This window comes from Neoarius graeffei, chromosome 22, assembly GCF_027579695.1.
Source record: "Neoarius graeffei isolate fNeoGra1 chromosome 22, fNeoGra1.pri, whole genome shotgun sequence".
NCBI lineage: Eukaryota > Metazoa > Chordata > Actinopteri > Siluriformes > Ariidae > Neoarius > Neoarius graeffei.
The window spans coordinates 17,881,258-17,899,004 of record NC_083590.1 but is presented as its reverse complement, the minus strand read 5'-3'; the positions used below and the strand labels follow the sequence as shown (position 1 = coordinate 17,899,004).

The 17,747-nt window shown below is 40.5% G+C and overlaps 1 protein-coding gene across 25 annotated transcripts in view; it reads right to left on the bottom strand.

Moving 5' to 3' along the window:
* The window catches only part of LOC132870726 (protein NLRC5-like), a 930,547-nt gene that overhangs the window by 780,299 nt on the left and 132,501 nt on the right, over window positions 1-17,747 (bottom strand). For 24 of the 25 annotated variants that reach the window (XM_060904521.1, XM_060904530.1, XM_060904519.1 and 21 more), the window contains 2 exons: window positions 14,709-14,903; window positions 12,738-12,911 (listed from right to left, as the gene is read on the bottom strand). In XM_060904521.1, the coding sequence (XP_060760504.1) occupies window positions 12,738-12,911; window positions 14,709-14,903 (369 nt within the window). The remainder of the gene's footprint in view (window positions 1-12,737; window positions 12,912-14,708; window positions 14,904-17,747) is intronic. The other variant, XM_060904524.1, reaches the window with a different exon arrangement.

Sequence of the window (17,747 nt, the reverse complement as noted above, 5' to 3'; positions counted from 1 at the left end):
TGTAAGAAATAATACTGAGAATATAGCCTTTGGGCTATATTTGGTGCATCATCCGATGACATAGCCTACAGCACCCTGCACTTCAGATGAGTTCCTGCGTCCCTGGTTATAAACTGTTCATGATAACTGCAGTCCTAAAGTTAGCAAGTCAGCTGTAGTCTTCAGGCATAAATGTATTACTGTAAGTGTCCAGAGCGTCTTCCAAGTGGGTTTATTATTATTTTTTTGAACAAAAGCAAAACAGAAAGCAGAGTATTTAAACAGCGTTATGAACATGGCTAGAAACAAATGTGACAGTGATGATGACAATACTTTGCGAAGTCTCTGTGAAAACAGTGTCCGTATCTGCGTGTGCTGATTGCGCTCAAATCAGTGTCAGGTGTTTCCCATAACGACTGGGTCCCAAATGCGCGCACAACATACTCCGTGAGCGCACGTGGCCACTCGAGTTGTGTCAGACTCAAGCGCGCAAAGGCACAACAATCAAGTGTTCACCTGCTGTGTGACCACAACTTTTAGCTCATGTGTACATCACCATGCATTGCCACCAAAATGCCTCATTTTCATCAATAACCCACTGCAAAGCATCGCGAGCTGTAGTGCGACTGTAGCTTAATGAGGCGGATGTGACGTCGGATGCAACCCAGTAATTTTACCTTACTATGAGAAAAAAATTAACTTCAACTTCGCGGGGGGGACGACTAGCAGGCTACTAGATGGTGCTTCACAGCCCACTAATGGGCCGCAGTGGTTGAGAAACAGTGGAAGAGAGTGAAAATTTCTAAAACTGCTTTCAAAGCTGCTCGCTGAATAAGGAAGTAAAAGTTCACTAGTTAGAATCACAAATAAATTTCAGAAATTAATGCAAATAATCAAACAACTTTATACTTTCAATTTATTTGCAATATTTACAAATTATTCCACCACTGCAGGCTCCGATATGCTCAAGTTTGAGACGTCAATCATGTTCTTTCCCGATTTACTGACTGGCAGTTGGTTACAAGGTTCCGCCCCTTTGAGAGATCTACCGATCCTAATAAGGAGAAGCCGTGCGTCCAGGTGGGACAAACGAAAAACGCGTTATCCAGTAAAACGCCGAGATTTTTTTGATTCACTAAAATAATGTCTGCAATGTCTCTCTCACACACGGTTCACATTTATTTTTTTCCCTTTTCATATACTACCTCAATTCCTCATGCCATCAGACTTCTCAACTCTGAGGAACTGGTCTGATTCTCACGGACTGTTGAACACACCACTCACACTACACTCTTTACACAGTCAACAATAATGCACTATTGCTTTACAATGTCTCTCACACACAAGGTTTACATTTATTTATTCCCTTCTCATAGATGACCTCATTATGCACACTCAACTCCGCACTTTATGTTGTTTGTGTAGTTTATTGTCTGCAGTGTTGCACTCTTGCACTTTGTTGTATTTGTAGATTTGTAGTCCTGTGATTTTTAAAAAAAATTTATTGGATTTCATCTACTCACTTTACACGATACAATAATAAAAACAAGAGACAGAGACATACAATAAAAAACTAACAAAACTTAAATATGCGCGTAGATGAGGGGCGAACTAACGGACTCGAGGTCCCATAAGTTAAGCCCCATTTACAAAACACAAAGAAAAAATAACCCCACATTATATTACACTACAAAAAATACAACAAAACAGCGCAACTCACGCGCAGCAGTTCATTCTATGTGTTGATCTGCAGTATGGGCAAACGGTTTTCCAGGAGCATACGCGCTGGGGGTCAAAAACAGATTTTAATTTTTCAAGATAGTGAATTCTAACATGGTCTTTAAAAAGAAAGTAGCTTCCCGATTGTCTAATTGGGAGAGGGAGATTATTCCAAAATGGTACAATTCTGTTAAAATAGGAGTCTCTAAACAGTGAGGTGCGAAAACGCATAGGCTTGAGATTTAAATTTGTAGATGCACTTCTTGTTCGGACGCTTGATAAGAGAAAATGGTTATTATTATGAAAGCTCACTAGCTTGTTTAGACATTTAAAGAAAAAACAAAGATCTCTATATTCTAACCAGTAAGAAATTGGCAGCATATTCAGCTTGAGAAAGCGCGTTTTATAATCCGGCCTTAATTGATGGTGGGGATGGCACCCCAGGATGAAGCGGGTTGCGCGCCTCCGGACGCTCTCCAGTAACTTAAGATCAGTAATAGATGACTGGGGCGCCCAGACTTCGCTAGCATAGCCAAGATTACTACGCACAAAACACAGGTAAAGCAGTTTCTTGCAGTTAGCCCCTATGAAGCTATTACAATGACGACGCAAAAAACTGCGCTTGCGATTAGCCTTTGCGACAATGATGGAAATGTGCAAGCTCCAAGTAAGCTTGCACGAGATTGTGACCCCAAGATCCTTCTGGGAAGGCACAACTGACAAGACGTGACCTCCCAGGGTATAGGGACTGGCCGCAATAGACGGAATGTTACTTTTGCGTTTTCTTGAAATTCTGAGACATTCGCACTAATTGATTAATTGACATTAAATGAGAGCTCCCAGAGCTCAGTCCATTTAAACATAGAACACAGGTCATGCTGCAACAATTCACAGTCGTTAGCCGTCCTTACAACCCTGTAGCACTTGGCATCATCAGCGTAGAGAGCCATTTTGGTGATGGTGCTTATCACTTCAGAGAGATCGTTTATATAAAGAAGAAACAAGAACGGTGCTAGCAGGCTGCCTTGAGGAACCCCAGAGGTAACTCTCGCCCATGGTGAAAAAGCCCCGTCCAAGAGAACACGCTGAGTTCTGCAACCAAGGTAGTCCGCAAACCAGCTATGTAGAGAGCCCGTAATACCAAACAGGGAAAGTTTGTGAAGAAGGCGACCGTAAGGGACTGAGTCGAAGGCTTTACTGAAATCGAGATAGAGCAGATCGATTTCCTGTCCAGCATCCAGCACCGTCCCTAATTCGTGCAAGACCCCAAGAAGCTGTGTTACACAAGATCTTCCTTCAGTAAAACCATGTTGCAGCAACGATAGCAGATCAATAAGCTCTGGGACCAATTTGCATAAAACGCAGTGTTCACAGAGCTTACTAATGATGGACAAAAGGGAGATCTGCCTATAGTTCGAAATGTCTGCTTTGTCACCTTTTTTGTATAGAGGACAGATGTTAGCACTCTTCCACTTGCAAGGTAACCTTGCAGAACTTAGTGACTGGTTGAAAAGTACACAAAGTGAAGGCATGAGCTCACGAGCACACTCCTTTAAGATCTTGGGATGGATATTGTCTGGTCCAGGAGTCTTAAATGGATCAAGGCGATTAAGTGCTGACAGTACGTCTTCCTCAGATAGAATAATGGACTCCAAACGTAAATCCGTGAAAGGCGTTGAAGGCAGATTGTTGGGGATAGAAAAATCGTCATTAAACACGGACAAGAAGTAATTATTGAAAGGATTTGCCTTCTCTTTAGCTTCGGTGAATGAAGACCCATTCAGGTTGACTGTTTCCGGTATCGAAGAACTTTTAGATAGACGACTGAAGTAGCTCCAAAAACGCTTAGGCTGAGAAAAGCACGAGTCCGAGATATCTTTGATGTAAGATGCACGCTTAGCCCGTACTAGATATTTAAGGTCTTTGCGTAACGAGTGAAATTTATCCCACAGGCTCGAGCTGTCCTTGTGAATGGCCTTTTTCCCTGCGGTATTCTTTTTGTGGAGCGCGTGAAGTACTTCGTCGAACCAGGGCGGCATAACAAACTTCCTTATTTTCCGATTCGGAATGAAACGTTCAACCTGACTCAAAAGAGCAGACTTCCAAGAAAGCCAGTTTTCTTCGATTGACTGATCCGGCGAGATAGCACTTGTCAGAGGATTATTAAACAAGTGATTTCTCAAACCTTCAAAGTCAGCTTTTTGAAGATTGAACGATTGCTGGCTGATGTTATTGTTTTTATTCGGAACTCTTGAAGTGAAATGCAAATCAAAGGTTACTGCTCTGTGATCCGACTTCAAAGCGACACCCTCTCCGCCAGTCACATCGATGTTGGAGACACCTTCAACAATAGTGGTCAACAATAGATCCAGAATATTGTTTTCGCGTGTCGGAGATTCAATTAGCTGGAACACATTCTGGTCTACGAGTTGTTCACAGAATGAAAATAAGGTTGAATTTGAAGAGTCACAAAAACCAGAACCTTCGATCCAAGTCACTTCAGGGAGGTTAAAATCGCCAACAAAAACCAACCTGTCATAACTGACAGAGTTCAAGATGTTAATAAAATCATGAAGCCAGGCGACGGAAGCGCTTGGGGGTCTGTAAAAAACCGCTAACAGAACCTTTCCACAGTTATTAGTGATTATCTCTATAGCCAAATGCTCAATGACCGAGCAGTCGCACAACTTTACTTGTTTACAGCGCAAAGAACTGCGACAAGCAATCAGTACTCCCCCTCCTTCCAAATCCAAACACCGCAAACTGTCCCTGTCGCATCGATATAAATCATAGCCCCATGGCAAAACTTCAGAGTCCGAAATGTTATTATTTAACCAAGTCTCTGAGACAAATACCATGTCAAAGTTGTTAGCGTAGACCATGTCTTGAAAAGGGCGCAGTTTGTTGCCGGACTTGATGCTGCGAGCATTTTGGTAAAAACAGCGAAGAGAGGGAAACTTGTGATTTGAGTCATCAGATGAAAGAGTGAGATCTCGGCTCGACCGAGCGCTAGCCATAGAGCCTGCACACACTCGAGCAGCCCGTCGCTCAAGGATGACATGATGTGTAATGTAGCACCATGGTCCTGGAGAAACGTTATTGTGCTTTAACTGTGTACTGTACCAACTGTATATGGTTGAAATGACAAATAAAAAAGCCTTGACTGTGATATTGAACGACACCAAGACTGATGAATAAAAGAGACACTTTGGGAAACGTTTCATTGCTGCATTTTAATGAAATGTGAGGGGAAGCCGGGCTTCCAGTGTCGTCTTAAAGCAAATCACCACTGACAGAGATGGACTGGAAGATTATTTATGATTTTAAAGTGCATATCACGGGTAAATTCAGGAGCAACATCAATGCAATTCTCCTATTTTATATTAAACTTTGGTCAAATATCTGTCACATTTTGCATTTTGTGCAATTTTTTTACCTTGCGCAATACCAGAAAAATTCAGTTGAAATCAAGCCATTTGAGGCGAATTGGTCCGCCTCTGAAAAAACTTGGCATTTGGATTTCCCGGCAAACATTGATTTTCGTGACGTCGCGTGCGGGACGCCTCCCTCTGAATCCTACGTCAGCGCTGGTTTGTTTATGAGAAAACGACCTGGTGGTTTTCTGCAAATTTCTTCAATGTTATCACGTAATTATTAAAATGGTTAACAGATGTATTGTAGGAGGGTGTAGCAACACCAATCATGATGGGATTAGGACTCATCGTTTCCCAAAAGACCGGACAATGAGAGAGAAATGGGAGCGCTTGGTCTACACAGGCTGTGCACTGAAACCGTGCAAAACTCGCGCAGCCTGTTGGCGCTTCCGCAGGTGACGTCACGAATCTGGCTCCAGACTCCCTTGGGATTTTTCCAGACGCGTTTTGTTATTTTATTTTTTGTTGCTGTAGACAGATGGCCTTGTGCAAAATTACCCTTCTGGATGAGTGTGTAAAGGGACATACTTTCATAAAAAAAAATTGGTCCAGAATATGCACTTTAACATGTATTATTATTATTACTACTAAAATAACGTATTTGAAAAATTCAACATCAGCTAAAGGATTGTTGCCATGGCTTTCAGGTTACTGGAAGTTATTTTCTGCTCCTATTTTCTGCATCAGTTCTGTGGCATTAACGTCTCATTTTAGTTTTTAAACTCTATATTCCTGAGATCATTTCCACCATGTCACTGCTGCTTTAAACCCTGCAGCTCACACAGAGGGCAGTTAGTTTGTGTCTCAGGTGCAGTTTGTGTGATTAGTTACAGTGTTGTAGTAAATTTCACAGTGATTTCAGACACATTGCAGTCGGATCAAGTCCCGTTTTGTGCTGCAGCTTCTCACATACGTCCATCTGACCCAAAGACTCTGTGACAAATCATCAGTGTGCAGTGAAAAGAAACAATCTTCCTCCTCAGGACATTGATGATGAACCTAAAACCTCTGCTTCAGTCTCACTATTAGAGAATGTGTCTTACTGAGGAGCAGGTCATGTGACTCTCAGAGAGATGATCTTACCACAGTGTCTCCAGTTTACAGTGAGGATTCTCCAGTACAGCACAGAGACGCTTCACTCCTGAGTCTCCCAGATTATTATCAGACAGATCCAGTTCTCTCAGGTGTGAGGGGTTTGATCTCAGAGCTGAACTCAGAGCAGCACAGCCTTCATCTGAGACACCACAACCACACAACCTGCAGAGACACAATGACACACACTTCATCAACAGATTTTCATCTTGGTGTAATTCTTACTTTAAAGATGAGGAGTGTAAAATTAATTTTATTATTCAGAATGTCATGATTTAATATCACCTGTTTAGTCTCATTAACAGTGTAATTAATAATGATAATACTGAGTGTTATATTTAGTTTCCAGGGATGAGAATGAAAAATATTAAAAAAGTCTGAAAAAAGCCGGGGGTTTGGGGGTCGCAGGCACCCAGCGGGGCCCAGGGGCAGAGACCCGGGAGCTAATGATTTTTGGCTATTTTTTTTTTACCCCAAAACCATTAAATTTTATCAGCAAAAAGTTGCAGTTTATTTGGAAACAAATTCCCCTTCTTGGTGGACGACCAGGTGAAAATGATTAATAGGGTACACGAGACTTGTTTTTAATCAATTCACATTTGATGATTTCAAAAAATCAATGCACCTTTTAATATATACAAGAGCTCTACAGTATTATATTTCTGCATTTTTGCTATTCATGTCTTTGTTAACATGTGGCTATCAATGTAAATGAATGAATATATAATTTTTTAAATATACAACCCTGATTCCAAAAAAGTTGGGACAAAGTACAAATTGTAAATAAAAACAGAATGCAATAATTTACAAATCTCAAAAACTGATACTGTATTCACAATAGAACATAGACAACATATCAAATGTCGAAAGTGAGACATTTTGAAATTTCATGACAGCAACACATCTCAAAAAAGTTGGGACAGGGGCAATAAGAGGCTGGAAAAGTTAAAGGTACAAAAAAGGAACAGCTGGAGGACCAAATTGCAACTCATTAGGTCAATTGGCAATAGGTCATTAACATGACTGGGTATAAAAAGAGCATCTTGGAGTGGCAGCGGCTCTCAGAAGTAAAGATGGGAAGAGGATCACCAATCCCCCTAATTCTGCGCCAACAAATAGTGGAGCAATATCAGAAAGGAGTTCGACAGTGTAAAATTGCAAAGAGTTTGAACATATCATCATCTACAGTGCATAATATCATCAAAAGATTCAGAGAATCTGGAAGAATCTCTGTGCGTAAGGGTCAAGGCCGGAAAACCATACTGGGTGCCCGTGATCTTCGGGCCCTTAGACGGCACTGCATCACATACAGGCATGCTTCTGTATTGGAAATCACAAAATGGGCTCAGGAATATTTCCAGAGAACATTATCTGTGAATAGAATTCACCGTGCCATCCGCCGTTGCCAGCCAAAACTCTATAGTTCAAAGAAGTCGCATCTAAACATGATCCAGAAGCGCAGACATCTTCTCTGGGCCAAGGCTCATTTAAAATGGACTGTGTCAAAGTGGAAAACTGTTCTGTGGTGAGACGAATCAAAATTTGAAGTTCTTTATGGAAATAAGGGACGCCGTGTCATTCGGACTAAAGAGGAGAAGGACGACCCAAGTTGTTATCAGCGCTCAGTTCAGAAGCCGGCATCTCTGATGGTATGGGATTGCATTAGTGCGTGTGGCATGGGCAGCTTACACATCTGGAAAGACACCATCAATGCTGAAAGGTATATCCAGGTTCTAGAGCAACATATGCTCCCATCTAGACGACGTCTCTTTCAGGGAAGACCTTGCATTGTCCAACATGACAATGCCAAACCACATACTGCATCAATTACAGCATCATGGCTGCGTAGAAGAAGGGTTCGGGTACTGAACTGGCCAGCCTGCAGTCCAGATCTTTCACCCATAGAAAACATTTGGCGCATCATAAAACGGAAGATACGACAAAAAAGACCTAAGACAGTTGAGCAACTAGAATCCTACATTAGACAAGAATGGGTTAACATTCCTATCCCTAAACTTGAGCAACTTGTCTCCTCAGTCCCCAGACGTTTACAGACTGTTGTAAAGAGAAAAGGGGATGTCTCACAGTGGTAAACATGGCCTTGTCCCAACTTTTTTGAGATGTGTTGTTGTCATGAAATTTAAAATCACCTAATTTTTCTCTTTAAATGATACATTTTCTCAGTTTAAACATTTGATATGTCATCTATGTTCTATTCTGAATAAAATATGGAATTTTGAAACTTCCACATCATTGCATTCCGTTTTTATTTACAATTTGTACTTTGTCCCAACTTTTTTGGAATCGAGGTTGTCTAAAATTCCTTACCAAATGGAGACTGGGCTGCTTTCTCTGAAGTTCTTTTCATCATAGTGATAAGGTTACAATACTTTTCACAATACAATATTATTCACATGATCAGCTACTGATATCAGAGGCTTTCAAGGGCAAATACAGCCCCAATTACATACCATATAACGGCGCCCAAATTACGGGCTTGTCAAAAGGCCCAAAATGGAACATACGAAAATCGCCCAAATTAGAAGAAAAAAATCCTGTTTCATAAGGGTGGAGAACCCAAAATATTTTTTAATTATTGTTAAATGTCATTTTTTGGCATATATATTTCAATTTGTTGTTCAGTCGCTTCATAACATGAAGTGAACATGAAATGCGTCTAGCGATTACCGTAAACCGTGTCTGAGTCTCTGACGTCTGAATGTCGTAAAATATACTTCCTTTGTTTATGTTGTGAAATTCTCAACGATTCATAACACGTGGCTGTCGGTTTGTGATACTGTTGATAGTGCTCGGTTCGCATGAAATGCCAGCCACTGTGAGAGCTGCCTCAGACTCCGGAATAACAGCGAGAGAGGAACACGGGGTAATTAACATGACTGTTCATAGTAACTTGTAGCCAGAGTCATAACACAGCAGGAGCTAACAGTAGAAGCACGGCGCGTGCTGGTTACTGTATATTGTTCTTCCGGGTGGGAAATGATCAGTGTTAGCTTGTGAATTACATGTATTCATTGTTCTTTGAAAATATATGTACCTTTTTGAAACTTTTCTCTCATTCGGAGAAACATTTATTTTGATACACATTAGAAAATCTTCAGAATTATGGGACATTTGTTTAAATTGGCTATAAATTATTTTGCAAGAAACAGACTGTTGCCAAAAATTCTGATAAAATTTTAATGTACACATGTATATCATAACTTTGAAAATAAGTTATGATACTACAAATTATTTTATGTGGTTATATTATATATTGATATCTGGTTTTATTTTAATTGATATATTGTTGAATTGACATATTCTAGCTTTTTTGATATGTATCAATAGCTTAATTTAGACAGATACATATATGTCATTTTTGATATTTTGATTGTTCTAGATCATTATTCAGGGATGAGAATGGAAAATATTTAAAAAGTCTGAAAAAACCAGGGCGGCGGGGCCCAGGGGGGCGGGGCCCAGGGGTTCCAGGCGCTAATGATTTTTGGCTATTTTTTATTTTATTTTTTTTTACCCCAAAACCATTAATTTTATCAGCAAAAAGTTGCAATGTATTTGGAAATAAATTCCCCTTCTTGGTGGACAACCAGGTGAAAATGATTAATAGGGTACAAGAGACTTGTTTTTAATCAATTCACATTTGATGATTTCAAAAAATCAATGCACCTTTTAATATAAACGAGCTCTACAGTATTATATTTCTGCATTTTTGCTATTCATGTCTTTGAATACTCTAATCCTTTACAATGAAGTGCAAACCAGAAAAAAGTTCTGTCATATAATTCTCTTCAGCTTTCTTCTGATGTTATCATGGTAGCAGGAGGCCTTGCATATTAAGCAGGCAACATTCAACATCACTTATCACTTCCCTTTCAACTGTTGTGTGCACTAACTAGGTTTTATCTGGACAGGATGTTGTGTAATGTAATACATATACCATACGGTCAATTTGAAGATCGAGATGGTGATTCTGAATTAAAGAACAGGCATGTACAATGGGCATTACATATTGGAATTTTTTTTAAATCAAAAACTAAGTTCATCTCGGCCTAAAAAATTTGGGCAGACGCTCCCACGCGGCACATGCCAGCAATGTACATCTCATCTCATCTCATTATCTCTAGCCGCTTTATCCTTCTACAGGGTCGCAGGCAATCTGGAGCCTATCCCAGCTGACTACGGGCGAAAGGCGGGGTACACCCTGGACAAGTCGCCAGGTCATCACAGGGCTGACACATAGACACAGACAACCATTCACACTCACATTCACACCTACGGTCAATTTAGAGTCACCGGTTAACCTAACCTGCATGTCTTTGGACTGTGGGGGAAACCGGAGCACCCGGAGGAAACCCACGCGGACACGGGGAGAACATGCAAACTCCACACAGAAAGGCCCTCGCCGGCCACGGGGCTCGAACCCAGGACCTTCTTGCTGTGAGGCGACAGCGCTAACCACTACACCACCGTGCCGCCCGCAATGTACATTATAAATAATATAATGAATCATTGAACAGGCAAAATAATTTTCGACCTACCTTTGTGTTTTTTGGTGTATATGTGAAGTTCGATAGTCCTTGCCCCTCTACTAGCGGAGTTTATCATGTCAGAACACAATGAGCAAAGTACTTTTCCTGGGACGTCTATTTTCCGTATGTGATCACCGAGCTTCGTTGTGACAGTCTGCTTGTTGAACTCGACATTCAGTGTTCTTTCTAACCAAGCCCATCGAAAACAGTTCTTTATTCCTGCACCTTTATCAATCTCCCTCGCTCGATCCTCTTCTTTCTTATCTAGGACTTTTGCCATTGTCGATATGCTAAAATATCCCGCCTGAATACATGTCTTTCCGATGTTACCAATGCGTATCGTCAAACAGTGTGTACGGTCGGTGAACGGTGATTGCAAGCCACGCGTGGAGAGCATGCGTACTTGTGTTTATACACTGCACGCGATGGGATTCCCCGAAAATTCTACCGCAAATAAGTCGAACATTGTTGCAAAAGTGAATGTTAATTACGACATGTCGAAAGACTCGAGTGTGTTAACCCGGAGCCCACCAAGAATCAAGACGTTATAAGGTGACCACAGATCATTAACAATACCCCCCGCAAAGTTCTCAACGGATTTACATCGATCTCAAAAACGATCATTTTGGTCTGAAAAAGTCGGAAATCCGCCGATTGGTGGAAAATTCTCATCCCTGAGTTTCTCTCCTCTGTTGTGTGTGATATTAAACCATCAGCAGCTGAAGCTGAACAGAGAACAGCAGAGAGACCATGAACTTTAATCAGAGAGAGAGAGAGAGAGAGAGAGAGAGACTGAATCTCAGATGGTTCTCTACTAGACTTATAGTGCACTACACAGGGGCAATAAACTTGTTTCTCCAGAGTCTACAGAGTGCATTTATAGAACACTATAGATTTATATTATTGTAGAATCAGAGAAGTAAACAATGATTATTCCATATAAATCCTACAAACATTCAGCCACTCGTTCTTGAGACAGCATGCGAACAAGAATTTCAGAAAAAATGGACAGAAAACCCGAAAACATACCGGTTTCACCTCTCAGTGTCGGAGGAATAAAAATGTCAGTGTAATTTATGATGTTCGTTTGTCTAATTACTTTTTATCCCTCAAAAAGAGGGACCACATATAAGCAGTGCTGTAATTTCAACACCAGTCGCCCAATCTGGATGCAAGTTTCCTCAAAATAAAGCTGAAGGTCTGCACTTTGAGCTCACCTTCATTATTTAATTTCATCAACAATATACTGTGGGAAAAAAAATTATTTAGATTCATATCTAAATCAGGGCTGGATTTAGGGGGGTCCTGGGTTGGGATATGCCCCGCCCTAAAACTGTCCTTGCACTGCATCAAGACTTTTTTAGGATCACATTATCTAGTAAATCAATTCCATCTCGTGTCAAACCTAAAGCCTGAAGGCCAAAATACGGCTCACTGCCTCGTTTCATTCGGCCCGTGTGAACTTTAAAAAATAACACTGAAACTACTTTTCACACAAACCCTGATAATTTTATGTAACAAGAAATAAATAGCTTAAAAAATGACTTTGGATCTTCTGTCCTCTACATCTCAGAAACTAATGCAGATACAAGTCCGGAATTTTTCACTATTTATCGGGAACAGTGACATTATTCAACAAGTTTGAAGCAAATCTGAGATTACCAGTTGGAAACTTTTTTTTTTTTTTTAAATCTGGTGATTATGCATTTTAATTAATTTCTAAAAGAAAAAATACATTTCAGACACACTGCAGTCAGATCTAGTCATTTTTTGTGCTGCAGCTTCTCACATACGTCCATCTGACCCAAAGACTCTGTGACAAATCATCAGTGTGCAGTGAAAAGAAACAATCTTCCTCCTCAGGACATTGATGATGAACCTAAAACCTCTGCTTCAGTCTCACTATTAGAGAATGTGTCTTACTGAGGAGCAGGTCATGTGACGCTGAGAGAGATGATCTTACCCCAGTGTCTCCAGTTTACAGTGAGGATTCTCCAGTACAGCACAGAGACGCTTCACTCCTGAGTCTCCCAGATTATTATCAGACAGATCCAGTTGTCTCAGGTGTGAGGGGTTTGATCTCAGAGCTGAACTCAGAGCAGCACAGCCTTCATCTGAGACACCACAACCACACAACCTGCAGAGACACAATGACACACACTTCATCAACAGATTTTCATCTTGGTGTAATAGTGGTTGTGAAGATGATGTCTCTCATGTTGGACTGTCTCTATTCTCTTTGTAGCGCCCCGTTAGCTAACCTGCTATGCTTACGAGTGCGCTCCCCGAATCCATGTGCGGAGATCTCTCTCTCTCTCTCTCTCTCTCTCTCTCTAGTTAACCAATGCAATATTTAAGTAATTTTGTTGAATGTGCCTTTACTTACTCAAGGTGACTACTCATAAACTTAGCTACTTTAAACAATACTGTAGGAATAGCACTCCTAGGTAAACATAATAAATGTTGTCTTTATATCTATTGTGTAACGGTGTCTTCTAATATCCTGATGGCGGTCCCTACTATTATCACCTAGAAGGAGTTTTAAACCTTTTTTAAGGGACATGTACCATTTACCCTTTAAACTATGTATACAGTATAATACCATGCATGAATAGGTCAAATAAACTGCACATATGCACCAAGCATAAATTTTAACTATTTACTTAAAGTAGTTGGAAATATATACATCCAGCTCATAGGCTGCAACACAAATGAAATGGTTGTCTCTTAAATTCAGTTCAGTTAGTTGTAAACGGTAAATAAACTCAAATGTATCCACTACCAATAGCAAACAAAAACTTTACTAAACCTTCTATTACTGCCGGCAGTTTACCTTAAGATAACCATGACATGAAACAAAATAAAATGGGTACCCGACAAAAAAGCAGAAGTCAGTTAGAGAACGATGCAGGCCTGTAACGTAGCTTGTGGGCGGAGAGGCCTTAACCAAAATGGCCGCTTCACGCCGTTGCACATAAACAAAACAAACAAACAAAAAAAGCTCATCCATGCAGCCGTTTTGCCGCCGTCTGCTTTGTGGTAGCCTCGCAATGCTGGAGAGGGTAAATGGACTCGTTGCCCCTGAAAACGATGACCCGCCTCCGGTCGGAATCCTCAGTCTGGTCACTGCCGTAGAGCCGAGCTGGCCGCACTTTCCAGTCCGCCTGAACGCGCGTGAGCTCCGTTCAGAATTAAACACTCACGATGTTCTACGCGGGAAGCTCTTGTCCCAAAGTTCCGCCAACTTGCGTGCAAACACTACTATGTCCGCATCGAATCAACGTTTATGACTCACAGTCCGGTTGTCACTAAACAGTTACAATGTAACTACAGAAATTAGTGTTTGACTAACTCTTTTGTTCACTCCGATCACCACCCAACTCTCTGCTTCTCTCTCCTGCTGCTCCTCCCGCCTCTCTCCTCCTCCTCCTCCTCCGACCCCCTACTCTGATTGGCCCATACGCCAGGTAAGTAATTTTTTAACAAACTTAATTCTTTTCACATACACATATTGTTTTCACAGTTTTAACACATTGACATTCCCATTTTAAACACAGGTCAAGTAAATAAAATAAAAATCAGAAATTAATAATCCCAAAAATCCCAAAGGGCAACATCTTCACCAATCACAAGCTATTATTAATAATGACTCAAACATTCCCACTGTTACTGACATTAAGTTTACTCGAGGTGCAAATGATTCAGCAAAGTCAATAATTTAAAGGTTTAATGATCACATATTTAATTGTTAAAGATATTTTAATTATTTCTTTAAAGTAAAAGTGATTTTGAGGAGAAATGATCACTTCATGACTAATATATTTGTTCTGCATGTTTTACTTTTACAGAAAATTTTAATTGATAAACAACACTGTATACAACTATTAACTGCTGCTTTAGTGAGTTATTGTGACTCTCAGAGAGATGATCTTACCACAGTGTCTCCACTTTACAGTGAGGATTCTCCAGTACAGCACAGAGACGCTTCACTCCTGAGTCTTCTAGTTTATTCTGAGACAGATCCAGTGTCTCCACAGTCAGATGCAGTTCTCTCAGACTGGAGGTTTCTGAGTTGAGCACTGAGACCAGAGCTTCAGCACTACTCCCTTCAATTGCATCACAACTGATCCTGAAGGAAATAAAATAATACATAATAAACTCACAAAAATTATCAAACAGGTCCTCAAATCTTTCACGGCACCATTTCATTTTCATAAATGACAAAAGTACAAACTCCGAGTCGACAACACACTGAAATGCTGTAACAGTAATTCACAGTTCGAGCTGTTCGGATTTGAGTTGCCTGCTGCGCACGTCATCACTGACACATGGGATAAACACGCAACATCAAATCTGATCACCAAATCGGGAAATAAGAGTCTGATCTCAAATATTTATAAGAGGAGAAAGGAAAAGAGTTTCAAAAGTCAGGTTTAGATGAAGCAGGCAGAGATCAAGGCAGAGTCATATTTATCTGAACAGATCAGACATTTGATTTGTTCTCTAATTAGTGAGCGACTGAAATGATCACAGCCCAGTGCTGAAGGAGTTTTATGGAGCTACTCATGATGAGCTCGTTGGCCAACAGTGTGGTTTTTGTGTGTGTGTGTGTGTGTGTGTTCCCAGGTGCTCCTTATTTGTTCCTGGTGCCAGTGATTTACAGACTGGACATGTTCTTCCCCTTACACTCTGTGCGTTGTCTCTCCCTGTCTGACTAAGCAAGTAAGTAAGTAAATAAGTAAAAAAGCGCTACAGCATGGAGAAGAACAAAAGCTGTGAGAAGGTCAAAGGAACAAAAAAGTTAAAATTTATGAAGATATCAGGATATTAGAAAAACAACAACAAAACAAAAATGGGGTGCACCTCTGTACAAAAAGAATAGTAAAACTGGGATTGGCAACTATAGACCAGTCTCCATCCTCCCTGTGGTGTCAAAGGTTCTGGAGACAGACAGTTATAACCAGTTATATGACCATCTCCAACAAAAGAGTTTGTTATGAATATCAATCTGGTTTTCGACCATCTTTCTCTTCTGATACCCGTCTCATCCACTTGACCTGATTCGGAAGCAGATGGACTCAGGAAATTACACTGGAATGGTGTTATTGGATTTGCAAAAGGCCTTCGACATTGTCGATCATGAGATCTTACTGATGAAACTGCAAGCTATTGGTCTAAATGGTGCATTTATTAAGTCATTTCAGTCATATTTGACAGGCCGGTCTCAGATAGTTAATGGTGTTCATTCTCCTCCTAGACATATTGTCCGTGGGGTTCCGCAGAGTTCAAATTTGGGGCCCCTGCTTTTCTAAGATGATCATTTTACTGAGTTTTGAGGAGACTTGAGAAGAAAGTGTGCTGCTGATCAGAAACAGGGAAAAGCCGAGATCATCTTATTCAGACAAAAGCAGCAGGATGAAGTCAGAGACAGCAGGGTGTCACAAGGAGACGAGGTGTTCATTTACAATCACTCTCATGCACTCAGACGGGACATTTTGGAGACTCTGACTGACTCCATCTTCTGCTTTCAGATGAATTTTAAATCAATTTTACTGAACAACAAACAGCCTTAACGACAACTGTGAGGAAAAAGTCGGATTTTTTTTTCTACTTTAAGACCCACCTATTCATACTTGTAACGAGTCGGGGCCCATTAAAAAAGATCCCCAATTATTTTGGCTCATCTATACAATAGATTATTAGATTCTGATAGAAAAGTGTATTAATAGGATGCGATATCACTCCCTGTTACAGATTGGAGACCAGGAATTAAATAAATACAATAAAAACAAACTGTTTTTAATTGTAGGTATTGTATTTAAAACTGTATGAATGTGCCAGAAGTGAACATAAAACCATGCAGGACATTCTCAGTCAAAAGGGATTAATGATCCAAAAGTGGAGTCTGGTCTTTTAACACAAGAACTTATTGCCATGTTTGCATACAACAAACAAACAAGTTATTAAGACCGAGAAGTACACTCAAAAGAAGTGGATATAGAACCCACTCAATGGGATAGACCCTTACACGCTAACAAAGAAGGATTTTTCCTACGAGTTGGAAAATTATCCATCCGTTGAGTTCCCCGACATCTCAAACTACCTGGTGCTGCAGACATCGTTCTACACGCACACACAGATGAGAACCTGGAAGAGCATGGACGTGTACAACTTTTTATATGCGGCGGAGTTAAAGATCTGGGGATCAGGACACTACAAGATAGACGGCAGTAGACGGATCTAAGTGCAGGAAGAATGCATTATTTATTAGCAGGCGTGATATTTAAGCCAAGTTTATCTGTATTGCGCTTTTAACAGTCGACACTGTCGCAAAGCAGCTTTACAGAGAATTAAAGACTTTAAACATGAGCTAATTTTAACCCGAATTTATCCCCAATGATCAAGCCTGTGGCGACGGTGGCAAGAAAATAACTCCCTCAGACGACACGAAGAAGAAACCTTGAGAGGAACCCGACTCAAAAGGGAACCCATCCTCATCTGGGTGATAACGGATAGCATGATTATAAATAACTCGCTTCTATAACTGTGTCCTACAGAGTCACAAAGTATAACTGTGTAACCAGGAAATTCATTATAGATTTAACATGAAGTCGATTTTGTTGAAGTTATAAACAGGGACGCAGGAACTAGGGGTGCTGAGGGTGCTGCAGCACCCCCCTCCTGGACAACAGACGCAACTACAACATTGGCGTTGTAAATTCAGGCATACGTTTTTCTTTTATTCTAAAATAAAAACAAAATGAAAAAACATTTTTTCTTCTAATTTTTACATGCTTATAAGTAGTTTTAAATGTAATTTAAAAATTTGGTTTGAGGTGAGTGATAAACGTTTAGACCTCAACCAGACCGGAAAGAACAGTGGCGTAGAACAGTGCACTGGTGGCGGGAGAGTTCGTTTAGCTAGTGGTGTGTGTCAATGTAGCAGCAATGAGCCAGAAAAGGATTTCTGATT